This window comes from Osmerus eperlanus, chromosome 8 (genome assembly GCF_963692335.1).
Source record: "Osmerus eperlanus chromosome 8, fOsmEpe2.1, whole genome shotgun sequence".
Taxonomy (NCBI): Eukaryota; Metazoa; Chordata; class Actinopteri; order Osmeriformes; family Osmeridae; genus Osmerus; species Osmerus eperlanus.
Window position 1 is genome coordinate 9,642,948 of NC_085025.1, and position 19,548 is coordinate 9,662,495.

Sequence of the window (19,548 nt, forward strand, 5' to 3'; positions counted from 1 at the left end):
AGAGCTTATGTCAACGTCATCCAGCTAGTTAACCCTGGAATCCAGGTCACTGTGGAAAAGAGGAGCCACCACTAATCCATTACTGGAGGCTGTCGTACTTTATTGAGCATGCATGCATTGTTGCAATGTGCTGCATCCTTCTGCAAACATACATGCATCAATGCAGTTCAGATGTGTAAATGAGTTGTACACTTACTGTAGTTCAGACATTTGTTAGGACACATGCAAACATATGCATATCTACATTTGTGCAATTCAATGTTTTACACAGTAATAAGGGTCCTTTCTGTGCATACATTGCTACTAGTACATGTTAGAAGTCAACTTGTTATAAATTGATACAACATATGTTTTTGTTAGTGCTACTAAACAATTTTGCACAAAATAAAAGCAAAATAATGCTGCAAAGGAGAGTCCTGCGTAATAGTGTAACTATTTTAGTAAGCAATAGAGGAATGTGTGGTATATTCAAATTATCAGTCTTGTATTCTCATCAATATAATTAATTTTATTTAATACAGCCTAATAAACAGGTTTATTAGTAGAACATGTATACAAATAAAAAATCATCCCAACCAAGCGGTGTGTGCAAACATTTAACACAATAGAATGAGCCCACTCTTCCCCCACCACCAGCAGCACCATGAACTCACAGATACCATCTGCACAATAAGATTTTCCCAAGGAAGGATTAAGTGACATCGGTGTTGCTGACTCAATGTCCCCGCCTCTTTCCCAAACCCTCACCTTCTTTGCTGCTCATACTCTCCTCCATCTCTAACTTCCTTCCTTCCTCCTCGCCTCCCTCCTTCCACTGCTGTGCTTCCTTCATTAACCCACTTTTTATTGATCTATCCTGCCTTCCCTTGGCTGATACCACTTCTTAAGACATTAATATCATGCTCCTTCCCTGTTATTCGTTCAATATTCTCATATTCTGCACATTGGCACATACACCACTCTGGTCCTGTTTGCTGTGTTTGTTCACCACCGCTGTATTGCCTAATAACATCGTGAACCTCACTCCGTCTCTGACTCACACACGCCCCTCTGTAACCATGGCAACAGGGTGGCGGCAAGGACGAAACGAGGGAGAGACAATTAACTGGTGAAATTAAACTTGTTGAAGGTTTATGTGTGTGTCTGTCTGTGTGTGCGTGCGTGTGTGTGTGTGTATGTTTGTTTATTTCTTTATTTAACCTTTATTTAACCAGGAGAGTCCCATTGAGATTAAAAATCGCTTTTTCAAGGGAGACCTGGCCAAGACAGTATGTGTGTGTGTGTGTGTGTGTGTGTGTGTGTGTGTGTGTGTGTGTGTGTGTGTGTGTGTGTGTGTCTGTGTGTGTGTCTGTGTGTCCCCTCCTAGAGGACAGAGAAGGATCTACGTCGGCCCTAAGAGGATTTCAGGAGACCAAAGCTTTCCATAAGGGGCACTTAGCACAGGTCACCAGAACCTGCTAACTCTGCTGCAAAGTCACACTCTGGGTGAGAGAGGGGAGGAGGGGTCGGGCTCGACCCCACTGCTGATCTATAGTCTGATTACCACTCCAATCCGCCTTACTGGTGAGGTGGGTTCAGCTTTAGAGGCAATACTGACATTCTTCCCGTTTCTTGCTAGCACACTCTTGTATTAAACCTCATTGCACACACACTACAACCACACTACAAGCAGCACGTTTACTGTACACTAGTGCTACTTCCAGAGATTGCTTACAAGTATAACACACAAGCTCAAGATGACTAAGATACCACAGTTCAGACTGTAATTAAGGTCCTGCCCTTAACTTCAGAGATAAACGGGAGGTGAGCTGCAGACAATTAGGACCCATACTATTCCTTTAGCATTGTCCAATGGGATCCAAGCAAAGCAACAGGCAAAGAGAGGACTTTAAATTTGGAATAATGCCCAGGAGATGGGTCATAGCCTACCAGTCAATCCCTCATGGGGGGTTCAGAAGCAGTGTGACGTGTTGGCACCCCCTTGTGGACAGCACAGGCATGTGGAGATGAATCCCACTGCATAGGTAGATGGTACCCTCTTGTGGTACTAACTGTTACTACAAGTCAAAATAAATGGCAGCAGCCATTACATTAATGGTCATTAATGTTACCATGCAGTTTCAAATATCATGGATTGACAGAAGAGTTAGCTAATTAAATGGACATGCGAGATAAGACAAAAATGGAGAGGGAGATGCTGAGAGGGCAGCATGAGATTTGGTTAAAGGTCCTCGCTGATTAAGTTGAGGAGTTGTGGTCCAGTGCTGTCCAGATGTGAATTTGACAGTGGTGGGCATTCCTGGCTGTGTCCATGGCTCTGGACATGTTGATTCCTCATTGCTTCCTTGTTTGACGTGTCGTGTAACGTCATGAATACCCTCTCTGTCTGGCTCGTAGGCTACTCATCCTTAATGCTCGCGCCCCTGCAGTGCCTGGTGGTGCCCTGTGTCAGCATGTCTCCAGCCCTCAGCAGTAGGTAACAGTGGAGTTGCAATCTGGTAAGTAAATATTCACAATCTAAACACAGTTCAATACAACGTGAAATAACTATTTTCAAAATATATCAAAAGGCTATACTGTTATTGCAATTGTATAGAAGCCTAATCTTAATTTCTGATTTGTAATTGTAAACTAATGACCTCAAATGATTGGCTTGAAAGTCAAAACTGTCAATGTCCCTTTTAAAGCACAGGAAAGTGCACAGGCTATTTTAAATTAGGATACTGTGTATCTTATCAGGATATTAACCATTAGAAAGTTTTAGGATTACTGTGTTTTTTATTTTTACAACTTTATTACAGTCAACGTTTTTCAACTTGTCTCACGGAATGGACGAGAGGAAAAGTGAATGCTGGCGGATGACACGATGAACTCTGCCGCAAGCGGCGCTGCGGATTTTCAACCGGCAACAGCAACAGACAATAGCGCAGGGAGGAGGCAACGGGCACCATCTCCGGCCAGACTCCAAGAGGGGGCCTCTAAACGAGCCTGTAAAACCTCCTCCAGGCCAACATCTACGGTTTCCAGAGGAGTTACCAGTTGCAAAAGGAAAAAGGAGATTTTAAAGATCACAGTAGAAAAAGAAAACGCGAGTCGCGACGTGGCAGCTGTTCACCCGGATGGTGCTGAAACTGCTGCTGTCAAAGCAAATAGGGCGGATGGTGGAGGAGAAGATACAGATGAGATATTTGATCAGCAAACAGACTCCAAATCTTGTCGCTTGCCTCTTCGCTTGTCGTGCCTTAAATGCGATCCGTCTCAACATTTTGATTCAGGTCGACCGGACTGTGGTGGATCGGCTTCTGTGAAAGGGAAGGCAAAGAATCGGAGCGGGGAGGAAGGGATAGCGTTAGCGGGTAGCCGCAGGGAAAGAAGCGGCGAGTACACGAGCAGTAGGCCGGGTTTAGGTCTGTGGAGGGGGGGATGCTTGCAGACTGAACTCATCCAGTTCCACTTAAACAGGAAATTGAAAAGAAACGGCCACAAGATGCACACCAAAGCAAGCAGCCCGCTTGGCGCTGAGGCCCAGCCGGAGCCTACCACGGAGGCCATAGAGGCGGGGTCCGTGACACAGCAAGAAGATGACTTTCACGACGAGATGGAAAGACTGCTGGAGGAAAATGAAGATCTCAAAGTATGGCTCTACTGACACCTTAAATTTTGCCCACACCGGGTATTAAAATATTTGTTTGACATCATGTTGATAGATGCTAACATTGGTTGACATGCATTATGTCCACGTAGGGATGGCATCACAGACTCATCCAGACTACAACTCTCAGCACCGTGTTTAAAAACAGCACTGCATATGACCATGGCAAACAGGCTGATGTAACACAACTAGGCCTGGTGATTCTACTGGGACACATGTATGGCTACAACACAGCTCAGCCTGTTCCCTACACACACACATTCAGAGCTCTCCTCTGTGTGTGTCCACCCACACAGGAAAAGCAACATGCCCAGTGACAACTGCAGACTAACCAATAACCACATCCCACCCAGGGTTTCATCCATGGCTTCCTGACTGCTTACTGTAAACTTTTTTTTATTGTGATGCCTCATTTTCAGACAGGTATGAACTGCAGTACAAGAGGACTAGGAACATGGTGGGGTGTCAGACGACAGACTGTTAGTGTGATATAGTCAATATAGCCCATTAAGCCTAATTTCACCCATGAACGTATTGCCGTTTTAGGGATGTTTGCAGTTAAATATTTAAGAACGTACCAAGCTGGGAGCTATGCTAGTTAATAGGCTGCATCAGATGGTAAATATTCCCAGTCTGTACTCCTGATAGACTGCAGAGTCTGTGTAGAAATAGACCGGTGCTGTCCGAATCCATAATTGATTGTATCTGATATTGATCTGTAGTGTGAGATTGAGGAGATGCGGACGGAAATGGACGAGATGCGCGACACCTTCTATGAGGAAGACACATGCCAGCTTCAGGAAATGAGGCGAGAGTTGGAACGAGCCAATAAGAACTGCCGGATCCTCCAGTACCGCCTTCGTAAGGCAGAGAGGAAGAGGCTTCGCTACGCCCAGACTGGAGAGATAGACGAGGATCTGCTGAGGAGTCTAGAGCAGGACCTGAAGGTGTGTGTGGGTGTTTGTGTGTGTGTATGTGGCTGAACTTGCATTTTCCTGCTTAGGCAAACTTAGGAAACTTGATATGACTGCGTGAGAGGTTTATGTACGCAATGTATGTGTGTATGCTGCCTCTATGAGACCTTCCTAAAAGCATTTAATCTCCATTGTCCGTTAATCTTTTGGATGCAGGTGGCAAAAGATGTGTCTGTCAGACTGCACCATGAGCTGGAGAACGTGGAAGAGAAACGCACAAAGACAGAAGATGAGAATGAGAAACTGAGACAGAAACTCATTGAAGTGGAAGTGACCAAGCAGGCTTTACAGAATGAGCTGGAAAAAGTTAAAGAGGTGAGCACACATGGATGTTTACCTCTCTCTCTCTCACACACACACACACACACACACACACACAGTTTTTCACTATATTGTCTAACCCTTCCAGTTGTGCTCACATTGCCCTCCAGTGGCATTGGTTGAAATAATCACCTTCTCCTCTCCCTATTGTTTTGTGTTCCACAAGCATGCTAGTGAACAGCCTAATGTAACATGTTTCCTTCTGCGTATCCAGTCTCAGAAGAGAAGAGGAAGTAAGGATGTCCAGAAGTCAGATAAAAAAGCAGCACAAACTCCCACAGAGGTGAGAAATCCCAGAACCTGATAATCGCAAGCTTTTGTAGGATTTATTATTGATTAGGTTACCTTAATGCACGTACACAAAAGAAAGGGGGACCCAAGTAAGTAAACAAAAAGGTCTACACATTCAGTAATACTTTCTGAGCTATGTCGGCCTTGACTATGTTAGCGTCGACTTAGTGTTATCATCCTTCTCTAGAATCACTAGCTGGCTCAACGGATTGTTTTCAATAGCAAGTGCTAAGTCTACAGAGGAAAGACACACAAGGCTAGAACTCCATGGTGCCATTTCTTCCTCCATGTATCCTCCTTCTGATCCCAGGACGACAACGAGGACCTTAAGTGCCAGCTGGCCTTCATCAAGGAAGAGGCGGTCCTGATGAGGAAGAAGACGGCCAAGATAGACAAGGAGAAAGACCGTCTGGAGGCGGAGCTCCAGAAGTACCGCTCCTTCTACGGAGACCTGGACAGCCCCCACCCCAAGGGTGAGGCTGGGGGGCCGCCCACCACCCGGGAGTCTGAGCTGAAGCTCCGCCTACGTCTGGTGGAGGAGGAAGCCAACATCCTCGGGAGGAAGATCGTAGAGCTGGAGGTGAGAAGGAGAGGGAGAGAGGGGAGGGGAAGAGATGGACGGAGGGGGGGGGAAGGGGGAACTCTACTCGATTTATTTTCGAGGTGAAATTGAATGAATTTGAGGCCGAGAATTGTGTTTTGAGAAAGAACGCATTGTGGACGCACACTCGCTTCCGTGTCTCCAGGTCGAAAACCGGGGCCTGAGGGCCGAGCTGGACGACCTGCGAGGGGAGTGTGAGGGGGCAGGGAGCTCCGGGCCGGGAGGGGCAGCGGGCGGATCCTTCATGGGCCGAGGTCAGGGGGAGGCCATGTCGGAGCTGAGGCAGCAGTTGCAGCTGGTGGAGGACGAGGCCGAGCTGCTGAGGAGAAACCTGGCGGACGCCGAAGATCACAACAAGAGGGTGACGGGGGAGCTCAACAAGCTCCGCTTCAAGGCCGGCACCCACGAGGGGGGGGGCAGGCACGGGGGAGGGGCGTCGGGAGGCTTGGATGGAGCCAAGGCAGAGGCACTGCAGGAGGAGCTGAAGACAGCCAGGCTGCAGATCAACGACCTTAGTGGGAAGGTGAGGGTTTTCTTGTCGCTGTTTGCTTCCCACTTTCTTATTCTGTTTCATGCGATTAGCTTTTTATCTTTCATGTTCGTGACTTTAACATGGTCGGGTAAAACTGTTGTTTGACTTGTAGAATGATACCAAGAGATGTAAAGAAACTAAATGTGTAGCCATATGATGCTTAAATAATTCATATTCATAGTCAGTGTGTGCTGTTTTGTTTTGAAACTGCTCCCCATCAGGGTGTATAAATTAGTAACAGCACCACCTAGTGGAAATTTAAAGTATATTACGGGACTGAAACATTCTCTACACATTCTCTCTCTCCTCTCCCCCTCTTCAGGTGATGCAACTCCAGTACGAGAACCGCGTCCTGCTCTCCAACATGCAGCGATATGACCTGGCCTCCCACCTGGCGCTGAGGGGCGGAGCCAGCCCCCGTGACAGCGACGCAGACAGCGACGCCGGTGGCCCCAGTGGCGGCGGCGGGGGCCGGCGTGAGAGTGACGACGACTCCTCGTCTTCCCGTCTCCAGCCGCCCCACCGCAAGCGCGAGGGCCCCGTCGGGGGAGAGAGCGACTCGGACGAAGTGCGTAATAACAGCAGCGCCTGCTGCCTCACGCCCACCCGGGGGCTGTACACCCCAACCGGACCTGAGGGGGCTGCCTCCTGCTCCCCCGTGGGCATGTCCCGCTTCCTGCCCCGCTGCAGCCCGCGGGACCGCCAGCAGATGATCGACATCCGGATGGAGGCGGAACGTCTGGCCCGCACCATCGACCGCCTGATAGCAGACACGGCCACCATCATCGCCGAGGCACGGGTGTACGTCTCCAACGGCGACCTGTATGGGCGGGGCTCTGCGGGGGGGGAGGAGAACGAGGAAGGAGGGCGGATCAGGGAGCACGAGCTGCTGTATCGCATCAACGCTCAGATGAAGGCTTTCCGGAAGGAGCTGCAGAGCTTTATAGACAGGCTGGAGGTTCCCAAGCCAGAGGACAGGGAGGAGGAACCGCTATCGGTAAATCGTGTGTGTGTGTGTGTGCGATTGCGTGAGTATGTGTGCATGTGTGCGCGCATGTGTCTTCTTGGGATAGTGGAGATGAAGGCTACCTAGATTGAGTTGGAGGCTAACACACACTCTCTCTTTCTCTCTTTTCCACACTCCCTCATCCCACCTGTTCCTCATCTGTTGTTACTCATACTTCTTTCTTCCTGACCCAGATGTTCCAGCCTATCATTTTACTCATCCTCATACTAGTCCTCTTCTCCTCCCTCTCATATGCCACCATCTTTAAACTGGTCTTTCTTTTTACCCTTTTCTTTGTCCTGTGACACACACTTCCCTCTGTAGTCTAGCCACATCCCTTGTTTATGTCTTTTTAATTTAATTACATTCGTTGCCAAGGTCACCCAAAGCACAGGAAACTCCCCGATTTCTGCAGAAGCCACAGTGAAATACCAGAAACCACACCTCGGTTCAACACTGGAGACTACATTACCCACAATCATTACACACTACTATGTACATCAACCCCCCTTAAAGAGGTAAGTTATTGGAATGTTCCCTTCATGGAAATAAATGATACAAAAAATAAGTACAAGTACCATCAAGGTATACTATTTGTACTATACAAATTTGGTAGTGATAAGCAAATTATTGTAGTATTAAAGTTAAATGAGTTATGTGGCAAGGGGAAAGTATGAGCCCTTTGGAATTGACCATTTACACCCCCTGTCACTTAAGAGGTTTTGATTGTTTATTTTCTTGAAATAATATTTTTAGGCAGCACTGTTTAGCAGAAAGTAAGGACTGACTATGAAGCCAATGCGTAGTCCATCAACATGCGTGTGCCTATACATTATAATCTGCTGTAAAATCTGTAGAAGAGTGTAAGAGGTTAGGATTGATAAGGAGTCCCAATTGATTTCCGATTCATGTATATTAAAATGCAATAATCTCATAAAATGTAACATGATAATCACCTTCTTTTTTCCAGAGCTGTACATCAATCAACACCACTGTGCTGCATTTATATCCATTAGGTAAGAATGCAATGTTTCAGGTTACCCCTACAACTGTTGCCTTGCATACCATCTCTTGTTTTGTTTTGAGGGGTGTGTGTGTTTGTATGGAGGGAGGGGGTCCACAAAGGTGTCCAAACCCGTCCTATGATATCTATTTGGGTCAGCTTGCTGGTAAGCAGGATACAAGATTGTGCAACCTTCATCACCAGAAGCAATGACAGGCACTTGAAGAATTTGTCACTTTTGAACATGAAATATGGATCTTAATAACATCCTAACCGCCACCCCGCAATTTTGGAGAATGCTTGTCATCTACAGATAAATTGTGACATTCTTATTATACACTGATTAGCAATCATTTGGGGAAATTATGTGTGACAGGGGATCACAAGACAAAATCTGCCGAGAATCCCAAAGCGGAGTGGCAACAGAGAAGCCCATTGGTTTAGAGACTGTAGCAGCTGAAATAACTATGTAAACACTTTCCCTCTCACCATAGGGCTTTGTAATTATAGACAGGATAGGAGTGACGACTGCCAACCCATAGAGACCCCCTAATGCTGGAATAAATTTGACATTATGACATTTGATCCTAACTTCAATGACGACGCCACGTAAATACTGAGGGCCACTATAAAGGCTGGGTGCCCCCCTGGAACAGAAGTTGTTTACCCTGAGCGAAGGCACCTGCTACGGACTTAACCCTACTGCCGGAGTGTGACAGGAGAAGGTCTCTTTAAATCCAATCCGCGGGACTTTACGTAATTTAGCGAAGGCAACCGATAGGGAGGCACGAGCGGGAGGATTTCGCAACAGGGGGTTGACGCGCTACTGTCCGACACGAACCTACGTAAAGGGAGACGCATTTCAGTTAAAGGGAGTCATTGACCACATCCTTCGATATATGCTCACTTTACATTGAAATCCATTACAGAAGGAAGATATTTTACTAAAAGGTAAGAACAGAAGCACAATATAACTATTTTAACTTCAATATTGTTATGCAAATGTGAAAACGGTATTCAAAAAGTGTGGTAAATTTAGGCTATTTAATCCTTGTCACGAAACACTATAGTTTTCTGCTGAAACATAATTTGAGTTATTCATTGTGCTTTATAGAAAAAGTAACTAAAGGACAAACAGAAATACTTAACCTTGCAGACATTCCCCTTGATGAATACATCTTTTAATAGGTTATAATTAATGGCCTTCCGACTTTAACGAACAATGCACCTTGCACCTGACTTTTGATATGCAGGTATTTTTACATTGGTAAGGCACACGATGCTTTAGTTATTTAAACTCTGTTTCTATCTCTCCCCTTCTCTACCACTCTTATCTATCTGTACCTCTCGCTCCTTGCTCTCTCTCTTCCTTAGTTTACGATGCATAGTTACACGTTTATAAATATCCCTCCATTCTTACATCATCATGAGGGAGGTACTGGACTTGTACGTGTATATTCGGGTACTTTCGGTGGGGTGAGTCTTCGTATCATATTAGTCGATAGCGAAGACGAGCTCGTTTTGATTTAATGATTGTGATTTATGGGCACTATAAATCAAGGCAACCATGCTTGGATATACATGTCCGAAATAGCCCGCTATCCAAGACGGTGAAAGGTGAGGCGGTTTTCCTGCATACTGCCTTGTGCACTGACCTTATCGATTAGGGTTGACAAATGCGCAATGTGAGCACAGTGAAACGGGAGATGGAGCAGAAGTGCGTCCTTGTTTGTAACATGAACACGTCCCAATGATATGATTCTTCCGGGTGATGAGTTTTTTGGTGTTTTTGTTTTGTGATTTTGACGTGTGACAAATGGGGAATGAGTGGGCAAGTGGCTCATGGCTTCGGAATGCCCCCACCTCACAGCGCGTGGTTGTCATTTTCCAAAGTCCAATTGAAAATAACTTTCAAAGCAAAGTAATCAAGAGCAGACGAGTGAAGTATATCATTGCAGCAGCAGGCATAAAGTTACCAAATCTAAATAAATAATTAAATTATGGAACGAGGACAGTTCATCATCATATTTAAGAAACAAAAACAAAACAAAACGACATAGTAGGAGCTTTCTTTATGTCCCCTTGCATTGTTTGTCCTCCTCAATAACCCTTTGTATCCTCCTGTTTCCCTCCTCTCTTTTCTTGCAGTGTTCCTATCTTCTCACCATTGTTCGCCCCTTGACCCTCACGTGACTTCAGACCAGAAGGTCAAACCAAATAGCAGTTGGAGGAAACTGCAAATCATCCCAAAGGTCAAAGCGGCCCGACATGGCGGCCATCGACCTGCCGCGCGGGCTGGAGCATCGTGGGCAGAGCTGGGGCACAGAGAGGGCGGAGCTTACGGACAGCTTTGACCTGGAGATGCAGGAGTGGGAGGTCCAGCTACAGGACATGCAGATGAAAATAGAAGAGGTGAGGAGATGTTCAGGTGGTTGACAGAAGTCAGGCATGATCTCAGACAGTCGCGCGGCATTGTGCAACACGGGTCATTGACAGGCAATCCAAGATTTGATTGACACATATTGTGATGGACAGCAATGTCACATTAAAACAACACGTCATGTCAGTGAGAAGGGGCAACAGTAGTGCGAACATATTTACATCTCACACCCCTTAGTTGAAACAGTTTTCCATTCAGGTCAAAGGGAACTTCCCTAGAGAGGGTTTAATAGGCTGTGAATGTCTGTGTGTGTGCCCACCCGATAATACACAGTTGGCTGTACGCACCCTGTCTTAGTCCAATGCCCACTCTGGACTAATGATACAGACAAATGTTAACTAGCTAATAAAAATTTGATGTGCTGACAGACAGGCAGAACAGACACGACACACCCCATAATACTGAAAGTAGATACCAATGAATGCATTAGGACTTGGAATGCCAAAGGTAAACATGCTAGCTCAAAATGATATGACATCTGCCAATTATAAAAATAGTCCAGTTGCACAACTGCTTTGTGAAGGTTATGTGACCTGTTTGTTTTGTACAGTAGATTGTAGTGCTTGATTTATCTCATATTAGAAAGTGTTTACAGTGCACACTTAATGGATAGACAGATATTTTCGGGGTCCATACCCCATCTGGCTATGCAGTAATTTATTAGTTTCACCAAGTGTTGTGCTAAACAATATTTTTATGTTTGCTTTATTTTAAATTACAGCTGTACAATGAGGTTCAAGCTCGTAGAGGAGGAAACGACATCACCAGTGAGAAAAACTCCAACGACCTGAACTTTGGTCCACAGCACCAAGGCAATGGCTTCTGTGACCCGCCTGGTTGTCACAGCTACGGCAATAAGGACAGAGCTGTTGGTTCGCCAAATCTCCATAGGAACGGTTACAACTATGCCACCAATGGTTGCAGCTACCCTGTCAATCATCAGAATCGTAGCACTGGATATGCTCACAGCAGTGGGGTGGCGGAGTTTGGAGACTTGTTGCATGACTACCTTGATCAGGGCCATGGAATGACCCGGAAGAACAGTGGTGCTACCATCACTGTGAGTACTACAATTAGTTACATCTCCAAGTTCGCTTCTCATACACAACATCTTCAACATATAGTAAACCTTGCCTATCGCTGTTTACTGTCAAGGAGAAATTGGATAGGTGTGAGCAATATGGGAGGAGTCTGTCTCATACCTTCTTGGTAGTCAGGAGAAGCCATATCAGCATATTGATTGCACCTAAGGGTTTCTTCAAGTCTGCTGACACAGAAGGGGCACAGTGTAGGGGGTTCTTGTCAAACCTGGTATCCCCATACCCTTCTTCCGAAATAAATCCATACATGTAATGGAAATAGGCATTCCTAGAACTGACACTGCTATCAGCCCAAAATTATAAATCAATATTATTATAAAATAGTATAACAATTATGATAAAAGCAAATTTAAAGTCAAATTTCTTGGCTTTCTTTTCTTCTTGACCAGCATGGGAAACAGATGGCCAAAGTGAGCTGGGATCTGCCTGGAGACCTGAATGAGGTCAACGGAAAGCCGGCCAATGAAAGGTAGGAGTGACATATTGGCATATTCACAATATCGAACATCTCGAACACACATTTCTGGTCTATACTGTATATCAGTTTAGGTCGCTGAACACATCTTTTTATAAACTCACATTTTGAAGAATAGCTAACAAGCTTGGAAACAAATACAATTGATCAGTGCATTGGTGAAATCGATTGTGGTTTTTTATGGAAGTCATGTGTTTCAGGGTTGTTCAGGACAGCATCATGGTAGGGTTTGAGGAGGCTGAAAACAGGAAGAACAAACACTGCAACAAGGAGAACACAGGGGCCAAACCCCCTTTCAGACAGAGAGATGCTCCCCCTGTACCCCCTCGCTCTACCTCCCAGCTCCCCGACTCCCCAGCTCCAGACAGGAAGGTCCATAACTCAGGGGTCCTGGTGGACAGGAAGTGCGGTAGCCCCTCTGTCCTCAGGAAGTTTGGTGCCATGCTTCAGGAGAACGAGGGCAAGACTTTCACTGACACTGGCGTATTGACCAATCTGGTGCCCCAGGAACCCAGGTGCCCCACCCCTGCCTGTCAGCGCAGGAGCCTTGGCGCCGGCAGGACTCCCACTCGTGGCCCCGTCCAAAAATTCCAGGCGGATTCCTCAGTGCTGACAGCAGATATGGACCCTATCCAAGACCCGGCTGCAGCAGGGCCTGTAATAGACTCTCGCAAACAGAGCTACGTGGCAGAGCCGCGGGGCACATCTCTGGCCGGCTATGGCCACCCTAAAGGACCCCAGGCTGGGGCTAAGCCCCAGAGGAGGACCCAGGTGGGTGTAAGCCCCAAGCCCAGACCCAGGGCCTCGAGTGCGGGAGACAGGGACCTGGTCCATGGTCAGAGAGTTAAGAGACCTGCACCCCAGCCTGTAGAGCCCAGAGTGGAATACAGGAACCTGGGGGGCTCTCCTGGAACTCAGAGGATCCAGAGGGGAGGGATGCCAGGGAAGGATGGAGGACTTGTAGAGCTGCTGGATATGCTGGATATTGAGCATGAGTATAACCCCAGCCCACGAGCTACTGCAGCACTCTCCCCCTACAGACAGGAGACGCAGCAGGTGAGTTCTTTCAAAACTTGTACACAAACATGCCACACACGCACGCACATTTCCATTTGCACGAACACACAGTCCCTTGCCGTCTTGACCTTACTGAATCTGACCATCTTCCTTCAGGCCACTCCTCCTCAGTCGTCCCCGGCAACCCCCAGAAGGAATTTCTGTCGTCCTGCTCGACCCGCCAATCAACGTCCGCCCTCCAGGTGGGCAAACTGCACCCCTACTTCCAAGATCTCCGCCCCGTGTGGTCCGATGTCTCGGCCCCCAAGCCCACTGGCACACCCGCCAAGCCCCATGACACGAAGCCCAAGTCCTGCCCTGAAGCAGCAGTCCTTCAGCTCCTACCTGCTCCATGCAGAGACTGTCATCATGTGAAAGACACACCACCCCATACTACCTACACCTTCCCCATTCTAAGACATAGTTCATTCGTCATCTCATCCCTTCTTTCTGTAAATATTAAAGAATGTTCTTTATACCAGTCTATAAAAAGTGCTTTAAGAGAATTATGAAAAGTGGTTCACTTTTATGTATATGCAGTGTTTATTTAAATGGACACCAAATAAGTCTTCAGTGTTGCGGTGGCCTTTCCCTTCTGTGCCAAACCTGGTCCTGCTCAATTTTGATTTAATATTTATTTTACTATTAGACTTTATCTGTCTTGTTTTAAAAACAATGTTTCTTCGGATGGCTGTGTTGATGTAGCATGCCCCTATATTTGCGGGTGCATGTCCCTGTATTGAACTTGACCCTTATCATCATGTTGCCTCAGTTTCAAGATGGCCGACAGACGTCTTCAGTTGCACATGCGCTGTTGTAAGCGAAAATCTGTCTATGGTGTGTTTTACTGTATTATTATCAAAGTAACTCATTGGAAACGTTCAAGTAAACTTAGTGAAACATACAGTATTTGACTATACAGTGCTTTTTCTGTCATTTTCCTTTCTTGATAATAAAAAACAGTGCTTTGACAAGGCGAGTCTCTCTGTGTACATCTCTCTCTGTGTACATCTTCCTCAGTTTTGATAATGGGGTAAATGTTTGCCTAAAGGTTTCATCGGGTTAATGAGGTAGCACATGCTACTGCACAAGCACATGTCCTTCTGATATTTGATACAGTAGCCCTGTCAATCCCCCCAAAAAAGTCAGGGTTTTCAAGTCACAATGTCACTGATGATAAGCTAAAATCAACACCTTAACACCATCAATGTCATCCCAGGGATTAGATATGAGATGATAGTGTACTGTTAACAATATTATAAATGTATTTCTAAATGTAAAGTTATAAGAAACATCTTTCTCTTGCATGTCTGAAAAGTTCTGAATACATTTCTCTTGATGTTGTGTACGAGTTGTGTACAATACTGACAGTGTGTACTGTCAGTATACAAACAGTCAGAGTAAAAAAAAAAGAACTACACTATCCAAAAACGTAATAAAGGGTTCCATAGGTATCCCTGCTGAGGAACCACATCATATAAGAATATGTTTTGGCTAGCCATAGCCCTAACCCTAAGCTAGAATCATTCCACAAATACAAGTGTATACCATGAACCACAGTAATACAAATATCCTTTGACAGGGACATGTGACTTTTTTTTGGAAGCATTTTCAGCAAGTGCACAGTAACAGGGGCTGTGTCAGTGGGATATATATCGTAGCACATAGTCTCACACCTCTTGGCCTTGTTACCAGGCTATAATGTTCACAGTAACAGAAGTGGGCGGTGGCGTTTGTCTAGACTGTGAGGGGCTCAGCTTTGTTAATTTGTTTTCACGGCCTGAGCTTCTCTCCTACTAAAACTCCAGGAACAACCCTTCTGGCCTCTCCGCCATCTTGTCTGTCGGCTAGCTGTAGGAAGGGAAACGCAGACACTCGCACGCACATACTGTACACACACACACACACACAAACACACACACACAATTACTCATGCTAGGTCTCCCTTCTATGCTAATGCAAAAAATATAATGTAACTTTTTCTCTTTTTTTTGTAACTCTTTTTCTCACTCTCTACCTAGGGCAAAGACTACTTACAGTAGTCTGTATGATATGGTCTTTGCCTATGCCTCTTTTTCTTTCTCTTTTAAATGCACACATGCACAAACACACACACGCACACACACGTATGCACACACAGACACACACGCAGATACAGTGTGAAATATTATGTGAGGGTGGTATGGGTGTACATCAGTCCCTTGGCCCCAGGGCGCCTCGGTCCTGTCACTTGATACCGTGCTGCAATGTTGCACCTCACACCCAAAATAGAAAGCGTGACGTTGTTTTGGTGCCAGAAATCTTAGCCTACTGCTGAGAGAGGTATAAATAAAGAGGAGGGAGAAAGGAGTTGTTTCCCTATCGCCTCCTCGTTCCCTCCCTCCTTCTTCCTCAATCTCTCTAATTCACTTGGCCACCCTCTCCCTTTTTTAAGTCTCTGTCTTTATATCTTATCCGAGCAAAGCTTTCATTCATGTTTGATAGCAGTTACCCACCATAATATGTACAGCTATCTCCCTCCTCAGTCCCATCACCTCATTGCCAATCATCTCCCTGCCAGCTTCACATGAACACCTTCCAGCAGCAACATCCCTCAGTCTCTGTAATGTTCTCTCTCTCTCTCTTCTCTCTCTCTCTCTCTCTCTCTCTCTCTCTCTCTCTCTCTCTCTCTCTCTCTCTCTCTCTCTCTCTCTCTCTCTCTCTCTCTCTCTCTATCCTCTTCCTTGACTCTTTCTCATCCAGCTGACCCTCCCCAGCACCTTTGCACGCACCCCAGGTTTCTCGGTCTTGCCCTCTCTCTCTTTCAACTCGGTCTCTGTCTGTGCCTCTCTCTCGCTCCACCCTGATGTGTGTCTCTGTGGAAATGAGATGCAGGCTCACAGGCTGGCACCTCTCTCTGCTCCTCCAGAGTATTTTAACAAGGCTGCCTGGCAGTCATCAATCACGGCTCCTAATAAAGCCTTCCTGCTGGCTGCTGAAGAGCGAGAGGAACGAGAGAGAGACAGAGACAGACAGACAGACAGAGAAGAAGAGAAATACAAAGAGAGTGAAAGAGAGAGAGAGAGATGTGAGGGGTGACTCCATCCTCCTCCCTTTTCTGTTTTCCCTCTTCCCTCCTCAGTATCCTCGTCACTGTGACTTCCTTGCTTTCATGTCAACCCTGCTTCTCCCCCGACTTGGACCCCGAGTTCCACAAACTGTCCCCTGTCATCTCACTTTGTGTTTCCCTTCATCGCCCTCTTCTCTCCCTCGTCCTCATGAAGGGCACACAGACAGACTGGCGGCCCTGGGCACAGAGTGTTCCCGGGGTGTGCTCTATTCGTGAGCGAGGGAGGCAGTGCCAGGACTAGGATCAGGGGACGCCACATGACAGGGAGAGGGGACCAGGGCAGTGGACAGTCCTTTAACAGCACAGACAGCTGTATGGTAGCCATGGTACTCCTGACGTCAGAGGGGGCCTTTGGCCCTGCCCCCCCCACCGGGTACAAAACTGGGCACATCATAAAATCATTTTTACGTAAGAGTGCTACAGAGTTCGAGAGGTGACCGTGCACATGCCAGCACACAGCCTGACATGTACACTCACACACAACACATGCACAAACACAGGCACCAAAAACACAACACACACATCATTCACAAAACACTTAATCTGGATTCTCAGGTCAAAAGCCCTATTGACGTTTCAACTGTGTGTTTGTGGTATGTTGACCTTTTCCACATTGTTGAAAGTTGAAAGTACACACAACTTGACTCAAGTACATGTGCTTGTGTTCGGTGATGATGTCAGAAAACTCCCTGGCCAATGAGAAGAGATCATAAAAGTTAAAGCATGTGTCAGGACGACATTACCAAACGAGTAGTGGCTGGTCCAGTCAGAAATAACACCGAATTAAGGATTTCTAAATGCCAATGAGTAGCCATGAATTCTCAGTTGAAGCCCTTAAAGTGAGAACATATCTAGATTACGTGGGTTTCCAAAGTGATCTCCTCTGCTCAGCTGTCCTGCAGTCCCAGGAGACACGTGACGGTGTGGTGTTGTCACTCTGGGAGACCTGCTGAGGTCAAGTCAGTCAAGCAGCAGCAGGTGCTGCAGTATAGGACACTATAGCATGTGTCCTATAAGACAATAGCGTGAACACAGCCCTATTACATGACCCATTTCTTGCATTTTTCGTCATTTTTACGTCTTTAATCATTCTTTAATCATATAGTGATTCTTTAATGGTCTTCACTGGACTACTTCAATGAAGTGTTGCCCAGAACAGACCTGGGTCTTTAGTAGTATAGGGAAGCACATGGTCTCCACATGGTCTCCACATGGTCTCCACATGGTCTCCACATGGTCTCCACATGGTCTCCATGTGCTCATGAGCAGTACTCTTCACTTTCCTCCCAACCTAAAAGAGGTTCAGGTGCCAGTGAGGTCTCTAGGAAGAACTTCCAGGCAGAGGTGTATCTCTCACTCCTTCCTGTCCTCTTCAGCTCTGTCCACCTGTCGCTTTTTCGTTTTGTCCCCCTCTTTCTCTCTCCCCCCCCCCCCCTAGCATGTGTCAGTCTGCTACTGTAACATTCTCAAAATAGATATTTAACTACCACTTAAACGTGTTTGAGTGTGTGGTGTGTGGACGTGTGTGTGGGTGTGGACGTGTGTGTGGATGGGCGATGGACAGGACCACCCTGCTCCACAGTTTCAACTCAAAGTCCTGAACTGAATCAATTTAACAACTTGTTCAATACCTTGTACACATGGAATGTTTTCTCTTGTGAAATATATACCAGTCCATGGAAGTTTGAGATGTTCGACACAACAGATATTTCAAGATGCTATCAGTTCAGTTACACTGTTTGCATTTCTACTCTCTGCTACAAGATCCTTTACTTCTCTCCATGCGCACCTCTGCTGGACATGCGTAAAGCTTGCTTCATGTTAAAAACATGACTTCCTACAGTATTTGTTGATATGATGCTAAGGCCACTGCCAAGAACAAGGGCAGACCGCAATGTATCCTTCACTCTGCTGAGAGGGTGAGCCTCTGCAGCCTGCCATCCCTCCAGGACCTGCCTGCTTCCGGGACCTTCCTGCTTCAGGCTGGAAGATTGTGTCCGATCCCTTCCACCCTGGACACAAACTCTTAACCCCTCCCCTCTGGAAGTCCTTCAGGACCAACATCTTGTGGCACAGGTTTACATTTACATTTATTCACTTAGCAGACACTTTTATCCAAAGCGACTTCTTCTCAGGTTTCTTCTCAACTGCAGTTGGCGTCATCAACAAGACACTATCTGTTACAGTTCTTACATGCACTCTTTTATACGTCTGTCTTTTGTACCTTTTGTTACTGTTTTGTTGCACATTTGCACTTTGTACTTGTCTCACTGTGCATTTACTGTTATCACTGTATGTTAATTATTATCATTTTGTTTACTGAAATCACTACATTTATTGTTATCTCCATCTGTTTACTATTATCACTATGGCCCAGTTTCCCAGACATGTATTATTAAACCTAGCCCTAAAGTAGGAGAAAAATGTAGTCCAGGACTAGGCTTCATCCATGTCTGGGGAAATGGGATGTTTATTGTTAAGCCCCATCAGAACAAAGCAAAGTCCTTGTTTATCTAAACTTACTTGGCAATAAACCTGTTTCTGAAGTGTTCAACTGAAATACAAATTTAAGATTATACAGTAACAATCCTATTGCTTTGGCAAACCGTTTCCGATCAAAGACAAGTTACATTTCTCTACTTGGGCAGGTTTGTCAAACCCCTGCAGCCATTAAACTGGGCCAGTGGCATCGTCTAACTCAGTCCACAGTCCGTCTGTCCAACCTGTCAGAGGGTCCAAGTGAGGCCACTGAGGTGTCTGACACCAACACCTAGTGACGACAGTCGTTTTGGACACCGGTGACCTCACAATACTGACCAGGCTCCGTCAAGGGCGCCCCGGAAGACCTTCACAATCTCAGAGTGCTTCATCAAAATAGAAGGAGGCCAAAAAAGCCCCTTTGAAATGGGATCTGTTGATATCGTCTTTCAAAACAAGCCTCGGACGCACTCTTGTGTCTGCTTGAAAGAGGTGTCCATAATAGTGGAC

At 46.2% G+C, this 19,548-nt stretch overlaps 1 protein-coding gene across 2 annotated transcripts; it reads left to right on the forward strand.

The window, feature by feature from the left end:
- Window positions 1-2,461: 2,461 nt before the first annotated feature.
- Window positions 2,462-10,664, forward strand: LOC134024603 (protein SOGA3-like). Of its 2 annotated transcripts, XM_062467156.1 has the most exons (11): window positions 2,462-2,498; window positions 2,802-3,634; window positions 4,375-4,599; window positions 4,783-4,941; window positions 5,162-5,230; window positions 5,549-5,818; window positions 5,985-6,362; window positions 6,694-7,368; window positions 7,756-7,895; window positions 8,348-8,393; window positions 10,529-10,664. In XM_062467156.1, the coding sequence occupies exons 2-10, from the start codon at window positions 2,849-2,851 to the stop codon at window positions 8,391-8,393; spliced, it is 2,748 nt and encodes a 915-aa protein (XP_062323140.1). In that variant the 5' UTR covers window positions 2,462-2,498; window positions 2,802-2,848; the 3' UTR covers window positions 10,529-10,664. The 2 variants fall into 2 exon arrangements, with proteins under 2 accessions (XP_062323140.1, XP_062323141.1); XM_062467157.1 differs by lacking the exons at window positions 8,348-8,393; window positions 10,529-10,664 and having other exon boundaries at window positions 2,465-2,498; window positions 7,572-7,889.
- The last annotated feature ends 8,884 nt before the right edge of the window (window positions 10,665-19,548 follow it).